General features: G+C 34.7%; 1 protein-coding gene across 4 annotated transcripts; it reads left to right on the top strand.

The window, feature by feature from the left end:
- Positions 1 to 1,592: 1,592 nt before the first annotated feature.
- LOC100258467 (probable protein phosphatase 2C 44) lies at positions 1,593 to 26,127 on the top strand. Of its 4 annotated transcripts, none has more exons than XM_019222309.2 (5): positions 1,593 to 2,214; positions 2,382 to 2,630; positions 11,257 to 11,533; positions 11,712 to 11,866; positions 25,651 to 26,127. In XM_019222309.2, the coding sequence occupies exons 1-5, from the start codon at positions 2,179 to 2,181 to the stop codon at positions 25,786 to 25,788; spliced, it is 855 nt and encodes a 284-aa protein (XP_019077854.1). In that variant the 5' UTR covers positions 1,593 to 2,178; the 3' UTR covers positions 25,789 to 26,127. The 4 variants fall into 4 exon arrangements, with proteins under 4 accessions (XP_019077854.1, XP_002274944.1, XP_059595659.1 ...); XM_002274908.4 differs by having other exon boundaries at positions 2,379 to 2,630; XM_059739676.1 differs by having other exon boundaries at positions 11,712 to 25,745.
- The last annotated feature ends 120 nt before the right edge of the window (positions 26,128 to 26,247 follow it).

Below are 26,247 nucleotides of genomic sequence, written 5' to 3'. Positions count from 1 at the left end.
GAAGAACACTTAAATTATATGGTTTTCAAATATTTTTATGATGGATACTTTGAAATGATATTTTCTATGAAAAGTGCAATTATGTCCATCTAAAATAATATCAAGAGTGTTTAAGAGATTTAAATGCATTCATGTCATTCTAATTTAGTGTACCCATAATCTTACATATATATCTTAAATATAAATCTTGAAAGACTTTGAAATGCACTTTGATCTCCTTTAATCTTGATGATATTCTTTTTGATTACTTAAAGAAAATATTCTTTACCTATCACACTTGAGATAAATCTTTAAATTTGAACCTCATTTTGTTATCATCAAAACATGGAATTACTCAATTTTTGTCTAGCACATGATGATAAAAAATGGGGTAACATCTTTAATGTAAGTTGTTGATTCAACAACATGCGAGGCATGTGGCAACCCGCACTTATTGATGCCATCCATGTGAGACAATGTCTCCTCTCTAATTCAAAGATTGAGGTGGAGATACTATCCTATGAAAGAAAAATTAGAGTGTAACAAGATATAATATGTCAAAACAACACAAGGAAGTATATTAACGGAGTTACATATTCATTACCCTTCTAAGGTAAAAAAAAATTTAGTACACAAAAGTAGCCTTAGGGCCCACTTACAAACCTAGTACAAACATAACAATGGCTACATTCCTTATGGTCTGTCCTCCAAAACTTGCTCATTATCTAGTTCAACTAGATCCTCATCTAAACAATTCAAAGAACTATAAAGTGAGTATAACTCTGTGAACAGAAAGAGAGTTTCATCATGCATTTAGTACTGATTATAAATAATATATATGATTAGGCTGATGGTGCCAAGAGTTGGAGAGTTGCTCTCACATGCGATGGTGCCTTTTTTTCGCAAAAGTCTGATGTACATTTGTTAGGCTGGATTGAATTTTATTTGAATGACATTTAGTTTGGGGCTAGGTTGTCTTATTAGGCTTGATGGTTTTGGGTTAGGTAAGTTGTTAGGTTATATTAGGGTTAGGATTGGGCTAGACTTTATTAGATTGTTTAGGCTCTATTGAATTGTCCAATTGATTAAGAGCAATTTTTGAAAAAAATGTTGATGAACACTTCGTCAACTTCCAACTTCCCTATATCACCATTTGATGAGAATGTGAACTCCGGTTATAAATTCTACAAAGAACACCTCTTTGCAAGAAACTCTAGTTTTTAGTTTTACAAAAACACGCCATTGCAAGGTGAGAAACTCTATCTCTTTGTGCCAAAGGAAGGAAAGACAAAAGATTGATCTTATATGTCCACATTTCCAAAAATATAAATATACTATATGATTTATATGATGTGGGATGATTTGATATGATTAAAAGTCCTCATATATTAAATTTAAAAATTTGGTAAAATCCAATCATCGTCATGTAACACTTAACAAAATAGTGAGAATTATAATAAAAGTAATTATATGACTAGCATTTTTCTTCCAAGAACAAAATAACTTGATTTCCTTAATTAATAATTAATAATTATTTAATTAATTATTTTTTTTGAAGAGCTTTAGATGTTAGTATGTTACATGGATCCCTCACTTTCACATATACCATGGTGGCCTTTGCCCATACCCATTGTAATATTAAATATAGTGACAGCAAATTTCTCATAATTTCCATCTAATAAAATGATTAAAAGGAGTTATAAATTGGTGGTTGAGTCACCAATTTTGATTGGAAAGGCTATGGCGTGTGGACCTGGAACTTGTCAACGTCACCGGCTGCAGTCACAAACGACGGAAGTTTCAAGGAATGAGCTTGGCAGGGAAGAGAAAGAAGGTCGGTTCGTTGGTGGAGCCCACAGGGAATTGTTCCACTCTGCCGCCATCTCTATATGACTATGTCAACTAAAACCCTTCTTTTGTCCTTCAATTCTTTTCCTGCAATAGAAAATTACAATCCGCGTTCCCTTAATTGATTGCTGGCTTTGATCGTCGTCTACTCTTTGTTATTGATTATAAGTTCTTCCAGAGTTCATACTGAGGAAAATCTGTATTTCGTTTATTATTTTGAATTTTAGGGTGGTTGTCCCTGACAGTTTCCATCTTGGGTGTGTATGTATTTTCTCTTTTTCTTCGCTTGATATCTGAAGTAAGAAGTCTGAAGAAGAGGAGAAAGCAGAGTTTGTTGTTTATGTTTGAGATATGGATAAGAAGACCAGTTTCCTTAACAAGATCAAGGTGTTTTATTTTTGCAAACGACTGCTCGCTTGTTTCTTTCTAATTTTTATGCCTAGTTTATGTATGAGTTCTATGATTTGGAATTGTTTGAAAAGAATATTTGAATGTTTTTGGATTTTTATCATGATGATTTCTTCTTATTTTTGTGTTTGTTGGTATTACAGAAGGCCACATGCCTAGACTCATCTACTCCAGACTCTGGAAAAGGGAAATGTAAATCATGTAGTAACATTGTTGCTCACGGATTCCACTTGGTAGAAGGGAAATCAGGTCATGATATGGAGGACTACCATGTTGCAGAATACAGAAATAAGAAGAGCCATGTACTTGGATTATTTGCCATCTTTGATGGCCATCTTGGTAACAGTGTGCCAAGTTATTTGAAAGATAACCTTTTCAATAATATACTTGAGGAGGTACCCTTACCCCACCTTATTTTTCTTCCTTTTATTTTTTCTATTATTTATTTATTTATAATGGTTGGTTTTTCCTACTTCGTTGTTGAATATTATTTATCTTTCATTCACATTTTTAGTTACTACATTGTGAAGACAGGCACACACGAGAGGTATAACATCTACTAAGTTGATCAGCGTGTAAAATCAAGTTCATCAATAAGTCTAAGTGATTCTCAGATTTGCTATTCCTCTTGCACATATGAAACACCAATTTGGATGCACCCACTTTTCAGTAAATGGTTTAGCTTTTAAAATCAAGTTCATCAATAAGTCTAAGAGCCCATTTGATAGTGATTCTAGGAAGCATTTCTAACCTTTTTAATACTTAAAATTTTTTATCATTCAAGTGTTAAACAGGTTTGAAACATTTCGTAAAATCACTACCAAACACACTCTAAGTGATTCTCTGATTTGTCATTCCTCTTGCACATATGAAACACCATTTTGGCTGCACCCACTTTTTAGTAAATGGTTTAGCTTTAGGTATTTATCTCTCATTACTGTTCACATTGAGAACATACAGAGATCCATAGAGCCCCACATATTCTTGGAACAATATAGGCAAACAAAATAGGATTTATTTAGAACCTCTCAATTGAATTTTCCACACTTGTGCCATCTAAAAAAAAATCTTTCATTGCTCAATACAATTTATCAAAAAAGAATTTGACTGCTTCCTGATTTTGGAAACTCCTAAAAGCTACAAATCCCATGCTTCTCCTTACATTCAAAATCCTTAAACTATCTAGACCCTTATTAGATAGAATACTAAAAACTTAGGGATATCTGCCTATAGGGGCACTCCAATCCAAGACATCTTTCTTCAAAACCTCACTCCATTTCAAAAACCCGCTATAAATCAACTCCCTTTAGATAACTTAGCTAAACCTTGCATTGAACATCTTAATAGCCTTAAAGATTCTAAAGGCTCTTGGAAGAACTTGTCCTCCCAGTAAACTCATGCACTAATTATTTATATAACTAATCAATAGATTCGTAGACTCAACAAACATCCAAATATTTTTTAAGCTTAACCTCAATTGACCTTTGAGGCTTCTAAAAAAATAGCTAATTTAATATTTTTAACTTATTCAAAAGTACTAAAATTAATAACAAGACTTAAAAGTACCTAACTACTTAATAATGTCTTAATGGATGTAATCTAGACTTCACAACTTGTTGTTTTTAACTTTCAAATTAAACCAAAATTTCCCAAATTCCAATTTCAAGCAGGTACTCTTTGTCAATCTTTTGGAAATCATGTACTTGGGCTTATATCTCCTTCTCAACTCAATGTCAAGTTGCAAAAAATCATCCATGTTCGTTAACTTGGTCTTATAAATCCTTAGGGGAGGTGGCTTGTCTTTTGTTTGGAAGGGGATATAAAGTTAGCTTGGCTTAACAACTGAGAAATAAAGATTTTGATTGCTTGTAGTTGGCCTTGTGTTGTCTTTCCTATCTTGACTTTTGTGCTTTTCTTTTCTTGCTTATTAAGCTTCACCGTGTATGCTTTTCTTGTGCTAGGATTTACTTCTTGTGTGGTGCTTATGCAAGAACCATCATTTGTATATGAAAAAAATCAAGAACAAAAAAAAAAAAAAAAAAAAATGAAAAAGAAAAAGAAAGTTATTAAAAGATCTCTATTTACCTTGTTTCTTATTAATGACAAATTGCTACCTATCATTGCATGAATGTTTTAATTTCTTATTCTATTATTTCTTGTTTCCACATTCATCTTTCATAACATCCTCATTTTGGTAATTTTTTTTTTCAAAAAATTAAATAAATAAAATTGTTGCTTCTTAACTACCTAACATTTTGGTGTTGCCTTACCAAGGGAATATAATTCTCAACATAAAATAAGTGAATCAACTAAGTTGAATTAGAAAATAAAAACAAACTCAAAAATACAACTCCTAGCTAGATTTGTTCTTGGTTTTAGAAATAATAGGAAAATGGTTCTTTTGATTAATTGTCTTCATTACTAGAGATAAGTATGAAAGTAAAATATGATGATGATGATAATAATAATAATAACAATAATAAAATGTAGTAATGGTGGTGGTGTTGGTAGTAGTAGAGTAGTGGTGGTGGTGGTGGTGGTTGTAGTAGTAGTAGTAGTAGAATTTGTGGAAGGAGTATTCCTCTCAAGTTTGAAAATATGTGGTTGAAGGTGAAAGGAAATGAGTATCCCTTTCAAGTTTGAAAATATGTGGTTGAAGGGGGAGGGATTCAAAGATTTGCTTAAGGGATGGTGAACGAGTTATAATTTTAGTGGTTCTTACAACTTCATTTTGGCCTCCAAATTAAAAGTGTAGAAGTCAGACTTGAAAGTTTGGAACAAAGAGGTTTTTGGTAATGTATCAATTAGTAAAGAAGGAGATGACTCTTTTTTAGTTGAGCCTTTGGGATTCCAAGGAAAGAGAAGCTTTCTTTCCAAAGAAGATGCATAAGCTAGAAGGATAGCAAGGAAGAGTATTGCAAGTGGGCCTCCTTGGAAGAAGTCTCTTAGAGATAGAGGTTGAGAGAGATTCGGTTGAGGGACATTAAATTTTTTCATGAAATGGCTAATGCGTATAAGAGAAGGAATTATTTGGCCAAAATCAAAATCAATGGGGCATGACTTGTTGAGGAGTAGGAGATTAAGGATGGGGTAGGCTAGGCTTTTAATTTTTTGTTGGTTGACCCAGGGGAATAGATGCCTAACATTAGTTGGATGTCCTTCAAATCCTTTAACAATCTAGAAGTTGAAGGATTGAATGCACTTTTCTATGAGGAGGAGGTGTTTAGGGCCTTGTCAAACTTGAATAAGGACAAGGCTGTAGGCCTAGATGGTTTTCCCATGGCTTTTTGACAATTTAGTTGGGATTTTTTAAAATATGACGTGTTAGGACCTTTTAGGGAGTTTTATCACCAACAGAAGTTTCAAAAATGTTTGAATGCTATGTTTTTATGTTAATTCCAAGGAAGGGGGCGCTGAATATCAGAAAGACTTTAAGCTTATGAGTTTGGTGGGAGGTTTGTACAAGCTTGTTGTTGAAGTCTTGGTTAATAGGTTGAAGAGGCTGGTGGGAAGGGTGGTGTTCGAGTTCCAAAATTAGTTTGTGGAGGGAAGATAGTTCCTTGATGCGACACTTAATAGCCAATGAAGCTATTGATTCTTTTTTGAAGACTGGATCAAGTGGCATTATTTGTAAGCTTAACATCAAGAATGTGTATTGTTATGTTAATTGGGACTTCTTGATTGCTTTTCTTAGAAAGATGGGGTTTGGTAAGAAATAGTCGGAGTAGATTAAATGATGCCATAGTTTTAAAAGGTGCAAGGCACCTCTAAGCATATAAACTAAGCATCATTTCTATCATCACATGTGTTGCCTTCTCTATCTTCCTTCTCTGTTGATTAAGCCATTTCTTCATCTTCATCTATTAATGAAAGAATAGACATGGTTTTAGAGCTTGAAGCTCTTCCTTTTGGTGTTGATATTGTGCTTGAGCTTGCTCTAGCTCTAATATCAAACCTACCCTCCTTAGTTCTAGTAGCTCTAGCAACATCATCCCATGTCAAATTGTCATCATTAAATACAATATCATCTTGTGTACTGCCATGAGGATCTCCATCTTCCATTCTTCATATTGACCATTCATTGCTATCGTCAATATCTTTCAAGAAAATTGGGTCAATGGTATCATGTTAATTGTATCTTCTCTTCAAGGCTTGGTTATACTTAATGTACATCAAATCATTCAAACGTTGATGAACTAATCTATTTATCCTCTTGCTATGAATATACAAAAATTTATAAGTGCATAAATATATTTTAAAGTTTTAAGTTACATTCAAGGCTTTATTACTTGTTATTATTTTAGTCACTTACATTTTCATAGATACTCCAATTCCGTTCACAAGCTAATGCACTACATGTTAGGTTGAGGACTTTTATCGCAAACCTTTGCAAATTTGGAGTTGAGGTTCCATATGCAGCCCACCATTCAGTTGTAGTGTAGATATTAATAATTTAGTGAAACAGTTTGCCTAGTTTAGAAAAAAAATACAATATAATCATTTAAATAAATAAAACTATCACTCTTCCTTGTCTTAATAGTTAATTCATTACTGAATAGTTCTTGGGCGTTTGTGTGCAAACTAAAGTCTCCTACTATTTTTTTCTTGCTTAAGAGGGTCTTTTGCTAGCCTTAAGATGCATTTATATAAATCACTAATAATATTTGCATCATGCTACATTTTTGGTTTATCACCGAAGAATTTTGGGTTCAAAAAGTTCCTACCACTTGCAAAGGCTGATGAATTTTGAGTAGCTTTGAGTGGTTATTAATATAGTCATTTATTGTTATAGCCCTCTCCAATGTCCTCTTGATGTTTGGTAGTTTTCTAATATCCTCCAACATCAAGTCAAGGTAATGTGAGGCACATGGTTTCTAATACAAATGTGGCTGCTTTAATTCCAACAACTTCCTTATGTGACATTGCACATAACAAATTCATATATGTTCTAAGATAAATAATTTAAAATTTTAAAAATTAAATGAAAGTTTCAAGAAGTAGGATTTCTTACTTACCATCACATAACTTGAGTGATTATCTATTGTAACTTGAATTACATTTTCTTTACCGATTCACTCTACTTATTTGTCAAATAATTCAAACATTTTTTTCTCATCTTAATCATCGAAGAAGCATCAATAGATTCTATAAACATGGTTCCCCATGAACAATTAATCAAAAAGTTCCCCAAAGTTCTTTCTTTCATGTCAGTCCATCCATTTGACATAATTGAACATCTATTTTTTTTCCATCCCACCATATAGATTCATCAAATCCTTTGTAAGAACTAAGTCTTTCTTGAGGTTAGTAACTCTTACCTCATGAAGATTTGGTCCCTTCATTCCTCCATCATATTGGTCAATAGCCTCAATCATTGGTTCAAATCTCGGATAAGTTACTACATTAAATAAAATAACAACCTTGTACATCCACCTTGTGATAAGCATATGAGCTTTTTCTCTTCATTGAATGGTAGTTTGATTCATCCTTCCACTCTTTTGATTTTGAACAACCACCTCTACATTAGAAGTGAAAAAAATGATCCATGGGACCTTTTTGTCTTGGTCTTTTCAATGAAGATTGCATTGTCCTACCACTATTTCCCCCTTGGTTACTACCTCCACTAGAAATATTAGTGACACCCATTATACTATTAATTTTCTTATCAAAATCTTCATCTTGAAAACCAAACAAATCTTCATTCACATTTTGGCACTCCATATTCATACGTTCTTTTTGACTTTTTTTTGCACTTATATAATCTTCAATTTCTTATTTAACATGTTCTAAACATTTTGTACAATTTTTAGCATTTCTAAATCTACCAACAAGATGTTTGTAGATATGCCTCCTTTTGTTACTTTGTCATAGAAAACACACATGAGTGTTTAATTCATTTTCATTTTGATAAACGAGCATATTTTCATCTAGGATCTTTCCTTCCACTTGCATTAAAGTCTACTAGAATTTCACTTTTAGTATTCATCCTTGCAAACAAATTATCTATACTAAAATAAAATAATTATAATTAAGAAAAGAAAAAATTGAAAAGTAAAAAAAAAAAACTAAATAAACAAGCCATATTATATTTGGCAAAAAAATGCATATAAGAGTGTTTTAAAATTTTTTTCCTATTAAACAAAGTCTTCATACCAATATTTATTTGTAAGAAAAATGCAAATGAGAAAACCAGGAGGCTGGATAAGGAAAAAAAGAAAAAAAAAAAAGAAAAATACCAAAGAGCTGTCAAAGAAATTCAGACTCCTCCTCATTTTCTTCTTCTTCAGTTCTTCTTTTTCTCAATTCTCCTCTTCGGCCTCATGATCTAGTTGTAGCTCAAATTAGGGATTTATTTATTTATTTTATTTTAGTCCAAAATGTTGTGTTTTGGACTAGTTTGGTTTTAAAGAAAAAACAAGGCAAAATGATGCCATTTTGACCCTTGTTTTTTCTTATAAACCCAACGAATCCAAGATACAACATTTTGGGGTGAAGCAAAATAAAAAAAAGGCCCTAATCTAGGTTGCAACTCGATTGTGAGGCCAAAGAATAAGAAGGAGTGCACCTTTGCAAAGCTTTGTGCTTAGCCAAAGGCGAGCATTAAGAAAAAGGGAGAGAAAAAATGGTGAGCGTGAAGGAGAAGAAGGGAGAAAAAAATGGAAGAATTCATCTTTGCAGAGTGTTAAGCTTAGTTGAAGGCGAGTGCAAAGAAAAAGGGAGAAAAAAAAAATTGGAATAAGCGCACCTCTGCGAAGCTTTGCACTTGGTCAAAAGCGAGTGCCTATCAAGTCTAAACAATGCTTTCTTCAATAGGTTGTGCCTGGAGTAAGGTGAGGCGCCAAAACTTCGCGGCGTTTGGCACGCCCAAATCACACCTTTTAAAAGTATGAATGATGCATCTTGATAGCAAAGTTTTCTATTCTTGTTAACGAAGCCCCTTCATGGTTTTTTTTTAAGTTCAAGAGGATTAAGGCAAGGAGATCCTTTCTCTCCTTATTTGTTTGTTGGAGAAGGTTAGAGAATGTGTGTTTTTTTGGGTTTTAAGGTATGGACAAGGGGAGGTGAGGTGTAAAGACGCCTAAGCAGTGCCTTTTTCAATGGGCTGTGCCTATAGTAAGGTGAGGCACCGGAGCTTTGTGGCGTGTTGCCTAGCATGCCTAAATCGTGCCTTTTAAAAGTATGGATGTTGCATCTCAATAGCAAAGTTTTCTATTTTTGTTAACAACCTTCCCTAGCTTTTTCAAAGCTCAAGAGGATTGAGGCAAGGAGATCCTTCTCTCCTTATTTGTTTGTTTTGGTGATGGAGGTGTTTAATTGTTTGTTGGAGAAGGCCAGAGAGAAGGAGGAAGGGGTTGGGGGGGGGGGGGGGGGGGAGTGGGTTGTTGTGGTTAGTTGGTTTTTAAGGTAAGGGCAAGAGGAGGTGAGGTGTCCCATCTATTGTTTGTTGATGACAATTTTTTGTGAGGCCTCTCAACGATATGTGGTTCATTTAAGTTGGTTGCTCATGTAGCTTGAAGCTATTTCAAAGATGAAAATTAAATTGGAGAAAAGTGAATTGATCCCAATTAGGAGGGTGGCTAATGTTGAGGAATTGGCTCTTGAGTTGGGATGTAAGGTAGGGAATCTTCCAACTACTTATTTAGGATTGCCAATAGGGGTTCCATTCAAAGACTTGCATGTGGAAAACGAGGGAGGCTAGCCTTAATTCAAAGAACTTTGTCTAGTTTGCTTATATACTTCATGTCCCTGTTTAGCATGCTTAGAAAGGTTAGATTGAGGATTGAGAAACTTCAAAAAGACTTTAGGTGTGGGGGGCGGGCCCATCTGGTAAGAGGAATTTTTATCTAAAGCCCTTCCTACCTAAAGGAAGTGTCTAGGAAAATGGAGTTGGAGATATGTGTAAGACAGAGGCTTTTTGAAAAATGGTCATCCAAGGAAAGTTTGGGTAGGAGGAGAGGGGTTGGTGCTCTTATGAAGTAAGGAGAGGGTAAAAGGTTGGTGTTTGGAAAACCATTAGGAAGGGTTGGGATTTAGTTAGCAGTAGAGTATCCTTTGAAGTGAGAGATGGGAGGAGGGTGAAGTTTTGGAAGGATAAGTAGTGTGGGATGAATCCTTAGCTAGTGCTTTTTCCCTTCATTGTATGCCTTAGGTTCGTCAAAGGAGGCTTGGGTGGTAGATGTTTGGGATGATTGGGGGGGTTAGGGGACAGGGACATTGGAATTCTCGTTTCATTAGACATTTGAATGATTGGGAGCTAGACTTTTAAAATCTTAAGGATTCAGGGAAAGTCTATTGAAAGGATGTGTAGGATACAGTGGTTTGGATGTGACCTAGCAGTAGAGCATCCCTTTTTCTTTATTTTGGGAGCTAGACTTTGTAGATGATTAATTACCCAGGTGGCTGCTTGCCTAGTATGACAAAGTTCCCTAAAGGGAGCTTTGGTCATGTTGGGTTTGCACATACCATGAATTTGGTTGGAGGCCCAGTTTTAACCCACATACATGCACTTGCACTAGCAAACTATGATTACTCTTTCTACTAGGCAAAATATTGTTTTCTTAAAAGAAACAATTGTGCATGCAGACAAACTGTCATTTTTACACCTATATTGTGTGTGTGTGTGTGTGTGTATTTTAAAGTTTGGTAGATAGATAATGATAGGAAAAATGAGTTCAGAAGTGTCGGTTCTATCAGTTTTGGTGGTACCCTTACAATGAAGATTGTATTGCCCCCAAATTCAAAAGAAATTGGAGAAGGGGGAGGAAATTGGAATCTTCATGCAACTATTACTGTGTATGTTTTGCATGAAAATATATTTATTTATCCCTTTGTGTCCTTGCCCATGCAGCAAGGGTTCTTATCTACTCAGAATAAGTTCTAGCTGATTCTGCTGTCGATGACAACTGTTATGGATACTTTGGTTCTTTCTTTGTGTGTATCAGCTCCCTTTCTTTACAATGTATTTTGTATCATTTGTATCATAAACTAATCTTGGATTTTTGTTTTACCCATTTGACTCAGCCGAACTTCTGGAATGACCCCAAGATTGCAATAAAAAATGCATATCGTGCCACTGATAAATATATTCTGGAGAACTCCATGAAATTAGGTCCTGGTGGCTCAACGGCAGTAACTGCAATAGTTATTGATGGCAAAGACTTATGGGTAGCAAACATTGGTGACTCCAGAGCTGTCGTCTGTGAAAGGGGCGCTGCCAATCAGCTAACTGTTGACCATGAGCCAGACAGTGAACGAAGAAGAATTGAGAAACAAGGTGGCTTTGTGACTAATCTTGCTGGTAAATATCTTCCACTCATCAATTCAATTTTAGCTAATGACTTCTTTGTGTAGATCTTAGTGCACAATGTACATGTTCAACTGGGTCATTTCTTTAATTTAAATAATTAGGACCATATTTGATTGATAATAAGGTTATTTATTCAAGGCAATTGTATACCAAATAATTCATATTTCAGGAGATGTGCCTCGAGTTAATGGCCAATTGGCAGTTGCACGTGCTTTTGGGGATCAAAGCCTTAAAGCACATTTAAGTTCGGAGCCTGATGTAAGACATGTGCCTATAGACTCAACTATAGAGTTTGTTATATTAGCAAGTGATGGCTTATGGAAGGTCAGTTGTTATGCTAACTTATTGATGACAGTCTTTTGTTTCCTCTCTGTTCATTCATCTTTTTTCTCAGCTGTCCATGTTATATTCTATGTTCGCATTGGAATAAGCAAGATTATGGATTTACTGTTCTTTTTGAAACAATATGTGAATGAAACCATTCCAGTGTCCAAAGTGCTCAATATTGGTTTATTTTTTCTTAATATCATTTGAACTGAAAGTTTATTTCTGCAAGAGTTGATTGATATTTAATTATGTTTTATAATTGAGATATAAATTTAGCATTTTGTTGCAATAATTATTATTATTATTTTTTTGATTTTTTTTTCTGGACCTTATCCTAGTGATAAATTTATGCACTGATGGTGGGAAGATTTTATAGAAAAAAAAAATCAAATCCAAATTAGATTAAAATAAATCTAAGCAAAATGTACATAAGAAATAGAGGAGAAAAACTAGCACAATGTCCTAATTTTTATGGACAACTGTAATGAAAATTCCAAAGGAATCCTCAGTTAAATGTATGGATAAAAGAAATGTTTTAGGGAAAGCAGATTAAGGAACCATAATGATTGTTAAAGATGTGATGGTAATGTGTCGTTCCACTTTGGAATGATGGAATTGCCATGTGGTTCAGAATATCCTTAGACTCATTAGTTTCTTGACTTCTTTTTGTTGCTGTATCATGAAGATAACAGTTTGTAAGAAGTAAAGTTCATAGCTAGTGCTTCCTTTTCTTTTTCTTTGTTTTGCTTGTTAGTACTATAGCAGCATTGGACTATATATTTTATCATTATGTGATCTGCCAAGAAACAGATAAAAATCATAAATTAAAATTTAGTCTCTGACATTGTATGAATAGGAAACACACAGTTGAGCAATAAAAACTTTTGGGTGTTGTGGATAGTGTTACATTTGTGAAATGAAAGAATGAAGCTTGAGATACAATATTTAGATTTTTCAATGTTTTATGAATGTTTAATGGCAATACATGCTTGGAGAAGGGATGAACATTCATTTCCTTTTAGAAGTAAACCAAGATGTGGTCAAGTAGATTCTTCTCTTAGTAGGAGATTAGGTTGTGTAGTATGTAACTTGTAATGGGAAAATTGTTGTGTGCGCACACACACACACATGTATGGAACTTTGGTTATACTCCTTTCATATGCATCCAAACAAGCACAAAAGAGCCACTGTTCAGACGTGAATGCTCATTCCCTATAAAACTACCATGCGAACCGGACCACAAGTCTTTCATCCAACAAGGAATCACCCAATAAAATGCGAGAAAAAAGAACAACATATATCATGTGAAGAAAGCTTTGGAAAATTTCTTTCTTACTTTTTTGAATGAGTACGATACTTTAAATAATAGAAAATAGTTTGACCGAGTAGAACTAAATAAGGAAAAGCAACTAGCCTATCCTAATTACATTTTGATTTCTAAGGTTACATTACAAAAATAACTACAATTAATTCTCATTTACAGGAAGAACTAACATTATCTTCTCAATAGAATCAAAATAATATCATCGTTAAGTTCATTCAAATATGTATCATTCCCAACCTGCTAATTATAGATTGAAATAATTGTCTTGGAAGGCCTTTAGTGAAATACCAATTGTTCTTTTGTTGAGATAAATGATATACAAATCATTATCTAGCTTTTCCTTGATGAAATGTCAATCTATCTCAACGTGTTTTTTTTTTTATATTCTGCTGAACTGGGTTGTGAGTTATGTTAATAGCTGCTTTCTTATCATAATACAACCGCATGATTCTTAATTGGTTGAGTTGTGACTTGTAGACCGCATTCGTTATTACTTGGAATTTTGTTTCCTTTGCTCCACCCTTGAGGCTTTCCATGTAACCTTCAGTACACGTCTCTTGTATGATGGGACTTGTGGCAATTATTACACCATAGCTTATATTTGTCATTGATGTTTTTTCCACTACTTTGTTGCCCACTTGTTAGGGTGGACACAGGTTTGATGTTAACTAATGCTGAATTTTCAATGTTGGGGCTATCCATCATGACTGATTATCTACTCTCTTCCCTTCCAACCTCATTTTATACTTGTTTGACATATGGTGGTGTTTTTTCCCCAAGAATTCAACTATGGACTCGATCAAGTTTGGATTTAGACCCACCAAAAAATCAAATGCCCTCTCCTTTTCAAGTTTCTGCTTGAACTTCACACTATCTTCTGGACATTTCCAAACATAGTCCTGATAGATATTTGACTCTTATCATAGTCGATGAAGGGCATTATAGTAGGCTGTCATTGTTCTTCCTCCTCCTTTACTCTCATGCACTTTATTTCTCACATCATATGATCCTGAGAGTCATTATACTGATTAAAGTAGGTGAGTGCCACTGCTTCTTATATCTCTTTTGCTGTAGAAAAGAATACATAACCTTGATTGACATCAGGCTCCGTTGTGTTGATCAACCAAGACATGACCATTGAGTTCTCTGCATCCCAAGCCTTGAAACTTAAGTCTTTTGGATTGGGCATCTTCTAAGAGCCATCTAGTAGTCCTATCTTCTCTTTGCCTTTGGCAAAAGAACTTCACAGATTGAGACCATCACAGGAAGTTATGTTCATTGAGTTTATGAAAGGTGATTTGAATTTTATGGCTATCATTAGGGATTGTGAATTGCCTGACTGAAGTTTCAGATAGCTCAAAAGTTATTTTAAACATTTTGAAAAGGAGACAAAAAAAAAAATTGAAGTTACGAAAAAATTCCAAAAACCCTAGATGGGTTCTGATACAAGGAAGAAAGCTTTGGTAAATGTTTTTCTTGCTTTTCTGAATGAGTACAATACTTTAAATGATACAATATAGTTTGACTGAGTGGAGCTAAATAAGGAAAAACAACTGACCTATCCTAATTACATTCTGATTTCTAGGAGTACATTCAAAAATATCTACACTTAATTCTCATTTAGAATTAGCATAATCTTCTCAATAGAATTAGCATAATATCCTCAACACCATAGAATGCAAACCTTCCCACAATGGATTAGGATGTAATTAGCTGATTCCTTCCACATTCAACAAAAGTTATATTGGTTGACAAAAGACTAACCACTCATCAAAATCCTCTGTTGAACAACCTCTTAAACAAAGAAACTAACGATTAAAGGAGTCATCAAACCCAAAACTTCCTTATAGAAACATTGAAAAGCTGCTTGAAGAAAGGGAATACAAAAAGATTTCAAATAGAGTGTTTTTTGGCACATGTTCATGCTGTCATTTCCATTCTAGCTAACCTTATTTGGAAATCTAGCAAGTTGCACCTAAGATGAAGGCCTTTGTATGTCTTGTGGCTGATAAAAAAAGTCATATTTATGGTTGATAGGGCCATATCAAAGCCTCATTTCATGTCTATGCAGTCTGCATTCAGGATGTGGTGAACTGGCTAATGATTTATTTTTGCACTGCTCAGTAGTGTTGGGTTTAAAGCCCATCAGGGTGTTCAGTTGGTTAGGGTGAATGCTGGATGTGTGGTAGAGCCATACAGTCGAGTTCGATTCCTACCATTGGTTGAATGCCCTGAATTACCTGGTGTTGGTTGTGGTGGGTGTGGTCAACACCCTAAGGCTTGGGTCCTCACTGAGAGTTGAAAAGGTTCAGCCATGGGAGGTTCCTTGGTTATTAAAAAAAAAAAAAAAAGTGTTGGGCCTAAGCACAACTTGCTTGCTTACAGGGATTGACAAGGATCCTCCCAAGAACATGATTAATATGATCATCTTCTTTATTAGCTTTGAAGGACTTTCTAGAGGTATGGTTCTTTAGCAGGTGCCTAGTCTCATATTGATTTAAGTTATATAGTCAAAGAGGAATATCAAGATTTTTGAGAATAAAGGGGGAATTATAGAGTTTGCATGGGACATGATATATTTCTTCTGATCTCTTTAAGCTTTTGCTACCAAGGCCTTTGCGTGTATCCTTTGAGCTTATTCAGGCTAGATTGGAACCTTCCCTGTTTTCTCAAGAGGCGAGTTATGGAGAAGCAAGCTGAGTGGAAATAACTTTCAATAGGTTCACTTGAACTCTAAGGGGGTATTATCCATAACCAAGGACAATATAGGGTTAATAAATGGGTCTTGTCTTTGTCATAGAATCATGGTCTTCCCAATAGATGTGACAAGCATCCATGGACACAACATTACATCAAGCCCCCATTGACATTCTCCTGTATTGAACTTCACTAAATAATGGGGGAAGTAATTGGCACCTTGTTCCCCCTTTTGAAACTGTGCAATTTTGCGAGGGGTGCTTCTCAATGGGCAACTACAACTTCTCAATAGGGCCTTTTCTTTTCTTTTTCTTTTTTTTAAACAATGTGTTCACTACTACCACTACAAAAGAAACAAAAAATAAATAAATAATAAATAAAAAATAAATAAATAAGAGAAAATTGCACCTTACCACCACTAAAACCATGAAGTGTGAAAAATATTATGTTGCCTCCAATCTTCAATTTTTGTTGTTGTTGTCGTTAATTGGCCCACCACCAAGGATTCTGCTTGTACTAGAAAACTATCAACATCTTCTTCTTTTTCCTCATATTCTTTGTATATTGGCTCCGGTAGCTCTTCATCATCTTCATAGTGTTAGGTTTACCCTTGGTTGTAAACATGCATATCTCCATTAGTGAAACAATGAGTTTGTGATGTGTTGTTCCATTTGAAGTGCTTGTGGCAAGGCTGTTTGCATTTTAAACCTATGTATTTCTTTCCCTTTTCCACTCCTGTCAACTCAAATAATACTATCACTAGTTCGACTAATTATGGTGGCCCCCACTCCTTTCTAGCTGTTTGTTCACTCAAAACGCCAAAACAGCTATATTCTTATGTGACATAGCACCAAAGCGCCTATATATAGGTTTTATTGTACTACAACACCATAACTTCTTTCTAGCCATTAAGGCATATGTAAAACATCTTCTAAGTTGAGCAAATAAACCACCACCATCTCGTCTCTTATTGATGAATCTTCTAAGTTGAACAAATAAACCACCACCATCTCATCTCTTATTGATGAATTCAAGCCTGCAAGGTAATAACATGACATTTGTTCATTACTTTTATTTGAACCATCCTCTTTAATAGAGAGATTATGAAACTCAAAACATGTATTCTGCAACTGAAATGCCTCTGTTTTTAAGGAGTGGAACTGCTTATACAGCTTCATAGCATAATCAACCAAGAAGAATTATTTTCCAGTCTTTGTTTCCATGTTTTCCCATGTGCTGATTTTCAATTTGACTTGTCGGTCTACACTGCTCTTCAACTCTCTCCCACTATTGACATGTAGTACCCTTTAACTTAATCTTTGCGAATAACAATTTTCTTTCTTGGGTTTCCACTCAAAAGTAGGTCTTCAAAATTGCTTGCCAATCCAAATAATCTTCAGCATGCATCTTCCCAAAAGAAATCAATAACTTCAATTTTAATTCCTCCTTAGTTCAAATCAATTGCACAAACCGATATTTTTTCCAATCTGCTATGCTCTATGCTATCTCTTGTCCAGCATCATGAAAAGGGCTTCTACTTCAAAAGTTTCATTTTAATGACTACCTTCCAGTTTGTCCAAAAGGTTACAATTGTCTTCCAGACTCTGCATATGGCTTCCTTTAGTTCATGTTATTGAAACAGTTGCACAGCCTCTTAAAAATCCTCAATCACTTGCCTTATCTTAGCCATCTTTGTTTGCTGTCTTTTCCACTACAATCTCTACCATGTCCAATCAAGGGAAGAAGGGATAAAAAAAGTAAAAAGAACTCTTAGAATAAGTTGAAAAGAGAAAGTTTCTAATAACTATTTTTATTAATGAATGAATAATTTTCTACAACCTAGGTCTTTATAGATTTAATCCTAATCCTACATATAATAAAACAACAATCCAAATCATAGTTGAATCATTCCTGATGGGGAAAATAAAGTAGAAAACTAGAATAATAAAAGCTTAAACAAAATATAGAACCTAAATATGTGGTAACCTAATCTAGATGAATTTCTAATTGTAACACAATTCTATCTTGTTTACAGAAAGTGGATGGTTGCATAGTTTTTTATTGCTCCTGCGTCAAATTAAAAAATGATAAAAAAAATTTGCAGCAAACTTATGAGAATTGAATGGGATCATATGCAAGTAGTGTTATGACTATGCCAATGTGAGAATTTAGCTAATTGGTTTAAACAACTACTTAAACACAATCTATTTCCTTCATGAATTAAGCAAGGAAGGGGTTAGGTAGTTCAGTACAACTATGATATGAACACTACTTGGTTCAAACTTAATTGTTAAGTAGTCATGTAAAAAATTGATATCCCTAGTTGATATTAAACTCTTGATGTAGTTGATTTGTGTGAATTTCACTAGCCTTTCTGGAGGTTCCTCACATTTAAAGGGATCTTCCTTAGGATTTTTGAAATAACTCTGGCTCGCCGACCACTAATACTGACCTCTTCTTTATGCATGAAATATTAGGTGGAAACTTGCTAACTTCCTGCCCTTGTATTTCAAAAATGCTAAAATTCTTACTTTGGCTTACTTAAGAAATCATCCAAGCAGTGGCAAAACCAGAAAGAAAGTTGAGGGGGGTGGGGGGGCAAAATGATACCAAATTGTTTGCATAATCTAATGATAGCCATTCAATTTTCTCAAAATCTCAGGTCAAGGGATCAAATCTATTTCCTACTCATATTTCTTCCAAAATTTCAGGGGGGCCATTTGCCCATCCTGGGCGCAACGTGGCTCTGCCACTGCATCTATGTACATAAAACATTACTTATTTGAGGAATTTTATGGAAACTTACCCACCCTTCTATTGCTCAAGGTTTAAAGAAGGCAGTGAGTACTTTTCAATGGAACATCCAACAACATACTTGGGCCATTGCTATGGTGAAGAAATAAAACTCATTAGCAGTTTGGTATAATTTGATTTTGAATTTGAATTTCTGATGAGTGAACTCCTCCTTCAAAGGGGTTTGATCTGGTTCAGCTACTTGAAAGAAAAATTGAACTTAAGTACAAACCCAGAAATTTCCACTTTATGAACCCCCCAGATTCTCTTATCATTTTAGTTCTAGTGCATTTGTTAAAATCTCCAGAACCACAATGAAGAATAAGAAATATTCAACTTAGAACTTTCATTCAACAAACTCATTAGGTCCAATCCCCTAAACTCCAACATTGCTCCATGTTATTTGGCTGCATTTTTTCACTTTGGCCTACTTCTCTCTTCTAGAATTCACCAGAAAGAAACCCCATGAAAGTGACAAAACAAGCTCTTCTCATCTGTATCCTGGCCATCTCTTCTCTTCTTCTGCTTTGTGATGGTGTCAATAGTTTATCAAGCCTCTGCGGAAAGGTAAGTCCAACAAGCAGTACTCATATTCAGCTAAACATATCAAAATCATGAGTGTCAAGCATGACGATCATCATCATCGTCTTTTGACATGGTGGAGGGATCCACTCATACATCTTGAATTGAGTGAACAACTGCTTCATGCTTAATCTTATGCAGAAACATTTTTGAGGATTGTGTGTTAGGATCTTTGCTGGAATCAAGAAGTGGATTGTCCCATTATGGGGCTTAGATTTTCTGTGCTCTTACAGAAAGTGCAATTTTGATATTTTCTGGCAGAGGAGACCATAGATTTCCTCACATTCAAATGCTTATACTTTCTACTAGTTGAGTTCTTTGGCTACAATTGACTGTATCTACCATAGATGGTGGTGATTATGATCAGATCCCAAAGCTTGAAATTTTAATAGAGCTAAAGCTGAAAGGGAGAAAGGAAAATAGGAAATAAAACATCAAGGGAAGTCAATATAGTTTACCCTTTCACTCTCAACGGCATCAGATACCTGCAGGAGAGCCTTACTCTCCCTTTACCATGTAGATAAAACTCCAGTGATTCTGGATGTATGGATCTTGTTATTGAACATAGTATGTAGAGTGGTGGGAATTCTTTAGTCAAAGAGTTGTCCATGCAATCAAGACGTCAATTTTTGTTGTGTATTTAGGTTGGTGCCAGGATATTAAAAAAAAATGCTGCTAAAGAATAACTTGTCATATATTTGTTTCTTGTCATATATATAGTCATTGGACAACAAATTGTACTAACAACTAATTGTCTGTTTCACTTTCAGTTACAATAATAGGACTGTTTTTGAAAGTGTGTTCCATTTAATGGTCCTAATAATTTTGAAAATTATATGGTGTGAAATCATCTGATCATGTTCATTTTTTATTGCATAATTTTGTTAACAAGATCCCCCTAATTACACATCTCCATCACTTGAAATGTTTCACGTGTAACCAGAATACTTTAGGACCCTTGTTATTGAAAAAAAAATGTTGTTAAATGCCTGTTCCATAACATGGAAAGTTTTGTAGTTGTCCACCTAATTTACACTAATAATTCATGAGCTGTTGGGGATAGCAGCATCCTAGTGGGTTCCATTGCTAAATACACAGTTAAACAGTGTTATTTCACCACTAAATTTGATAGATGGACATTCACTGATTTCCCCTTATCACAAACTGTGGAAGAATGAAATTAGGGAAGTTATGATTTGTAGAGAGAATTAGGCAATCCTGTGATCAAAGGGATTTGTTGTAATTGAGTTAGGAAAGTTCTTAATTTAGGTGCTAGGACTTTTTGTGTATATATGTGAGTCTTTGTATAGGCAAAAGATTAAGGAAAAAGAATTTAATACCTTTTATTCCTTCCATCTTTCTTCTACATGGTATTAGAGCTTAGGTTCGTAAATTTGGGAAAAGAAAGAATTTTTTTTCTGCCTTCATTGTCGAGTTGAAGGCTAGAGTCAACCTTCATTGTCAACCTTAAAGTTCCCTCTTGTCTGAGTCAAATCGTTGCAGTAAACCCAGATCGTGAACACGACAAAACAACCGAAGTCGTCATGTCATCATGCCACTAGTGCAAGAGAAATCACAGTGTTGCTTTCATCCCCACCCTTACATTGAGATCACATTGCCACTAAGATCATGTCGCCATCATCTTCGGGCCATCTTAGGCATAGCTTGCACAACCTATAAAGGTTGCAAAAAGGACCCCTCGCCGCTGTGCCATTGCTACCATCCTTGCACCTTGTTGTCATCTCCTTGTCCCCGTCATCTCCGATCGTTGTAGGTAGGTTTCCATACTCAATTTGAAGGAATGATAACCACTTACAATGGAAGGCAACAAAAGGATAATGCACAATTACACTTATCTTCTATTCAACCAATTGAAGAAAGATCCCTGGAACAAGGCGGACTCGATCAGGAGGAGATTGAAAAACTGAGAACTTTGTTGAGAACTCTTGAAAAACCTTTAGATACCTCCTCACTAACACTTTCAGGTAAGTTTCCTATTTCCATTGGATTAAAAGTCTCAGATGAAACGTTTGTCAATTCATGGGTTATATATTCAGGTGACACAAATCACACGACTCATTCATCACACTAATTTCACAATTATAACCCTTCTTCAAGCAATGGGAAAATAGCTAATGGTTCATTAACCACCGTTGCAGGTGTAGGAGATATCCAAATTAGTCCTACACTTACACTTAGAAATGTGTTTCATGTCCAAAGTTGTCTACTAATCTTGTCTCTGTACAAAAGCTTATAAAATATTTGGGTTGTAATGTGATTTTTTCCCATACTCACTGTGTATTTTAGGACCAAAATTTGTGGAAGATGATTGGACTTACTAAAGAATGGAATGGACTATACTACTTTGAGACACTAAGCAAATCATCCCTATCTCTTATTTCTGAGCACCACCTTTTTAATGAAGAAAAAATTTGGCTCCATCATCTTATGCTTGAACAACCATCATTTAAAACTTTTAAGTCATTCCTAAGATATTTGAGTGTGTGCCCTTTGTGAACGTTCACAATCCAAATAGGGGAAAATTGGATAGAAGAGTAGTCAAATGTATTTTTTTGGGATATATGACAACTCAAAAGGGATATAAGTGTTACCATCCATCATCTAATTTTTTTTTTGTCTCACCTTTACTTTCAACGAAAATGCAATCAAATGTATTTTTGTGGGATATGTGTCAACTCAAAAGGGATATAAGTGTACCATCCATCATCTAAATTTTTTTTTTGTCCCACCTTTACTTTCAACGAAAATGAGTCTTATTTTCCCACTCCTTATCTTTATGGGAGGTAGAATTTCATTGAGGAAAACAAGGATCAAGACTTCTGTTCCAATGATCCTTTTCTCATTGACCCTATTGACCCTCTTAAAGTGTGTGATCCAGTATTTGTACCTCTCATAAATCCTATTGACCCTCTTAAAAGTGTCTGATTCAGTATCTATACCCTCCTCTAAACCCGAGTCATCCATTAAGCCTGCTCCTGAGAATCGAATGACTAGCAAAGTGTACTTGAGGAAGAAAGCTGTAGTTCCTCAACTTATACAAGTCCAAGAATTTGAACTGGCTTCTAGAAATGAGGTAACAATCTCTTATTCTCCCTTACAAACTAAGTTAAAACTTTAGTCTGAAAAACCTATAGACCAAAACCTCCCTATTGCCATCAAGAAGGGAACGAAGGAATGCACTAAACATTCTTTGTATCTACTTTCCCATGTTGTATCATTTGTAAAGCTGTCTCCATCCCATAAGAGTTTTCTTACAAGTTTGAATAATATTCATATTCCTATCACTCTATCCTAAGTCTTATCTAATGAAAATTGGAGACAAGCCATGAATGCAAAAATGGAGGCCTTGGAGAAAAATAAAACTAGGGAGTTGGTAGATTTGCCTACAGGAAAAAGACTACTGGGATGTAAATGGGTCTATACTGTTAAGTATAGATGAGATGTGACATTAGAGAGGTACAAGGTAGGATTGATGGCTAAAGGATATACTTAGACATATGGCATGGATTATCTTGAGACACTTGCTCTTGTTGCCGAGATGAACACAGTGAGAATTTTGTTATCATTGGTAGCAAAAATTATAATTGGGATTTGCATCAGTTTGATGTCAAAAATGCATTTTTAAATGAAGATTTAGAAGAAGAGATTTATATGAAAGTCCCTCTTGGATTTGGAAGTGACCTAGCTATTAAAAAAGTGTGTGACTTGAAGAAAGCTCTATATGGGTTGAAACAATCTACAAGGGTGTGGTTTATAAGATTTGCTAAAGTGATGAAAAACATGGAATACACAAAGTCGGGGAGATTATATGTTGTTCATTAAGCATTTAGATTCAAGGGGAGTTACAACTCTTCTGGTATATGTAGACGACATCATTGTGACAAGAAATGATGAAAAGGAGAGACAAGCTTTGAGGCAATGCTTGACCAAGGAATTTGATATTAAAGAGTTAGGATGGTTGAAATACTTCCTAGGAATTGAAGTTGCACATTCTAAGCAGGGAATTTATTTCTTAGTAGAAATATGCAACGGACCTCCTCAAGGAAATAGGGAAGTTGGTGTGTAAACAAGCAAGCATACTAATAGATCCTACTCATAAGCTTGGAGAGGTTGACGAAGATATTGCGGTAGATAGGGAGATGTATCAATGTTTAGTAAGAAGACTCATTTATCTCTCACACGAGACCGAATATAGCATATGTTGTGAGTGTGATTAGCTAGTTCATGCACAGTCTAAAAGCGGTTCATCTACAAGCTACTAATTAAGTGTTACAATACCTTAAGGGGTCTCTAGGAAAGAGCATCTTATTTAAACAAAGCTCGAGACTAGTACTTGAAACATATACAAATGCAAATTATGTTGGATCCATGGTTGATAGAAGATCAACTACTGGGTATTGCACCTTTTTTTGTGGGAATCTGGTGACATGGAGAAGCAAGAAACAAAGTTTAGAGATGAGGTCTAGCGCAGAAGTAGAATTTCCCACAATGGCCCAAGAAGTTTGTGAATTCCTATGGTTGAAGATTGGGATGACCTAATGAGACTTTATTGCGACAATTAATTTGCAATCAATATTGCACATAATCTAGTGCAACATGATCGAACGAAGCACATGGGGATAGACATACATTTTATTAAGGAGAAATTAGATAGTGGGTTGATCTGTACTCCTTATGTATTTACTGATTGCCAACTTGCAGATATATTCACCAAAGGTTTAAGCAATTTCACACTAGTGTTATGAAATGTTTATTTCTTAGACTATTGTTAAATAACATAGATCAAATCAATATTCACTAGTTGTATGGAAAGAAATTACAAAATTTTGAGATAAATTATATAACTTTTGAAGATATATTGGAGATATTTCATGAATTTCTAGCTAAAAACATTGTTAGGATAAAAATAATGGGAACATGGGGAATATCGACAACGTCATGGAATTATTGAGAATATGAGAAAATAGTATAACAAAATGATAAAGTCTTCTTATGTCTTTATTAGGGATATTTCAAAATTTTCAGTCCTGGGTTTAAAACCAATTCTCAAGCAAGAAAAGCCAATTGAGTTGTACAGAGACTCACACATATATATATACACAAAAAATCCTAGCATCTAAATTAAGAACTTTCCTAACTCAATTACAACAAATCTCTTTGATCACGAGATTGCCTAATCTATATACAACTTATACATAATGGTTCATGTGCTTAATCCCACCTTTACATTACAAATTTGTCATCTTTATAATATTTTGAAAATGCTTTTACTCGAATGTTGCATTGTTGTACAAATTAACAATCTCGAACGTGTTGTTTTAAATTTTTATGTTTTAATGGTAATTCCTATAATTTCTTTTATAAAATTTCTGTAATAAAATATTTTGTTGATATTTTTATTGATATTTCCATGTTTTTAATGGGCTGATACATTGTAAATATGATATTTTAGTCCTTGGAGCCATTGGGTTTATATTGGGACTTTTAGTAGCCATGGGGCATGTGAGGATGTGTTTAGGAGCTTCTGTTTTGTCATCATATAATACCCGAGGCATATGGTGTTATACTGTTCCCATACAAAATAAAATCTATACTAAATCATATGCACTGATATCCCTAATTAAAATGTTGTCAACACTCACGAAAGCTATTATTATGGATAAATTAAAGAATTGATAAGATAAAGTATCATGGAGGTTTGAATAGGCCACAAACCCATATTCTTCTAAAGATGAAACCATAGTTTTAAAAGGCACAAGATGCACCTAAGGTGTAAAAGTATCATATAACTTAGGCGCAAGGCACAACACAAGGCACACATTTAAGTGAAGTGAAACTTGACCTAGTATACATATCAATTTTATAAAATATGATCCAAAATCCAATCCAATCAATAAAAAAATTACGATTTTAAAAAGAAACATTCAACAAAAAAAATGTAATGAAATTATATTAATTTCAATATACAATTAGAAATTTTAAGAATAAAAGTGTTTAAAAATAAGAAGTAAAATAGACCAGCCGTGCTTCTTTAACAAGACGCATGTCTTGGTAAAAGGTGCTATAGCTAGGGAGTGGTTGTGCCTTGAGCCCAGGCACACTTTAAGCGCGCCTTTTAAAACTAAGGGTGAAACTGAGCATCAGTATACCCTTGATAAAGTGGTATGGGAAATTTATAGGTAGAATCCTATTGTAAGATGATTGGCATTTATGGAAGTTTATAGGTGAAATTGCTTCAAAGCGTCTATTTCATGGACCGGTATTTTCTTTTGTTTTGATTGATTTGTGACATGATTAATGAGTCTCACTTAAACATGTCGGAAGATCTTATATGGTGAAATACTTTGTTTGCTCTGGTGGACAGGTTATGAAAAACCAGGAGGCAGTTGATATGGTGAAATCCATTAAAGATCCTCAAGTAGCAGCCAAACGTCTAACAACAGAAGCATTGGAAAGAAAGAGCAAAGATGATATATCGTGCATCGTGATCCGTTTCGGATGATTGCTGGGACGGGGAGCACCACCACCACCACCATTGAAACCAACACCATTTTTGGCTAGCTTTGCTGCTTGTGGAATTCTGAGCTGATTGGTTGCTTGGGGAAGGTGGAAATTGAAATGTTATTTGGGTTGTGTAAAGATTTATATGTATGTAGTAATAGCTTTTCTTGTAGTGCCGATAAGTGATACTTGGTAGAGATAGCGGTGTGTTGCATAGATAATTTCTTAACTTCAATGGTCTCAACATAGATAATTCATTCTGGATGTGCGTATACAGTTGTGGACATACATAATATATATATGAATGTATTTGTTTGAGAGTGATTCAGAAATTTCAAAACCATGGAGGTGGAGAGTTTTCCCTGAGAATTTTAGGACAATTTTTTTTTTCCCAATTTCGCTTTGCTATGGTCTACACACATCACTCATGTGGTGATTGAATGCTTCTCTATTTTTCATT

The sequence above is a fragment of the Vitis vinifera genome, chromosome 9 (assembly GCF_030704535.1).
Source record: "Vitis vinifera cultivar Pinot Noir 40024 chromosome 9, ASM3070453v1".
In the NCBI taxonomy this organism is placed as follows: Eukaryota; Viridiplantae; Streptophyta; class Magnoliopsida; order Vitales; family Vitaceae; genus Vitis; species Vitis vinifera.
The sequence above is the reverse complement of the archived record's forward strand: the minus strand, read 5'-3'. Positions and strand labels throughout refer to the sequence as shown.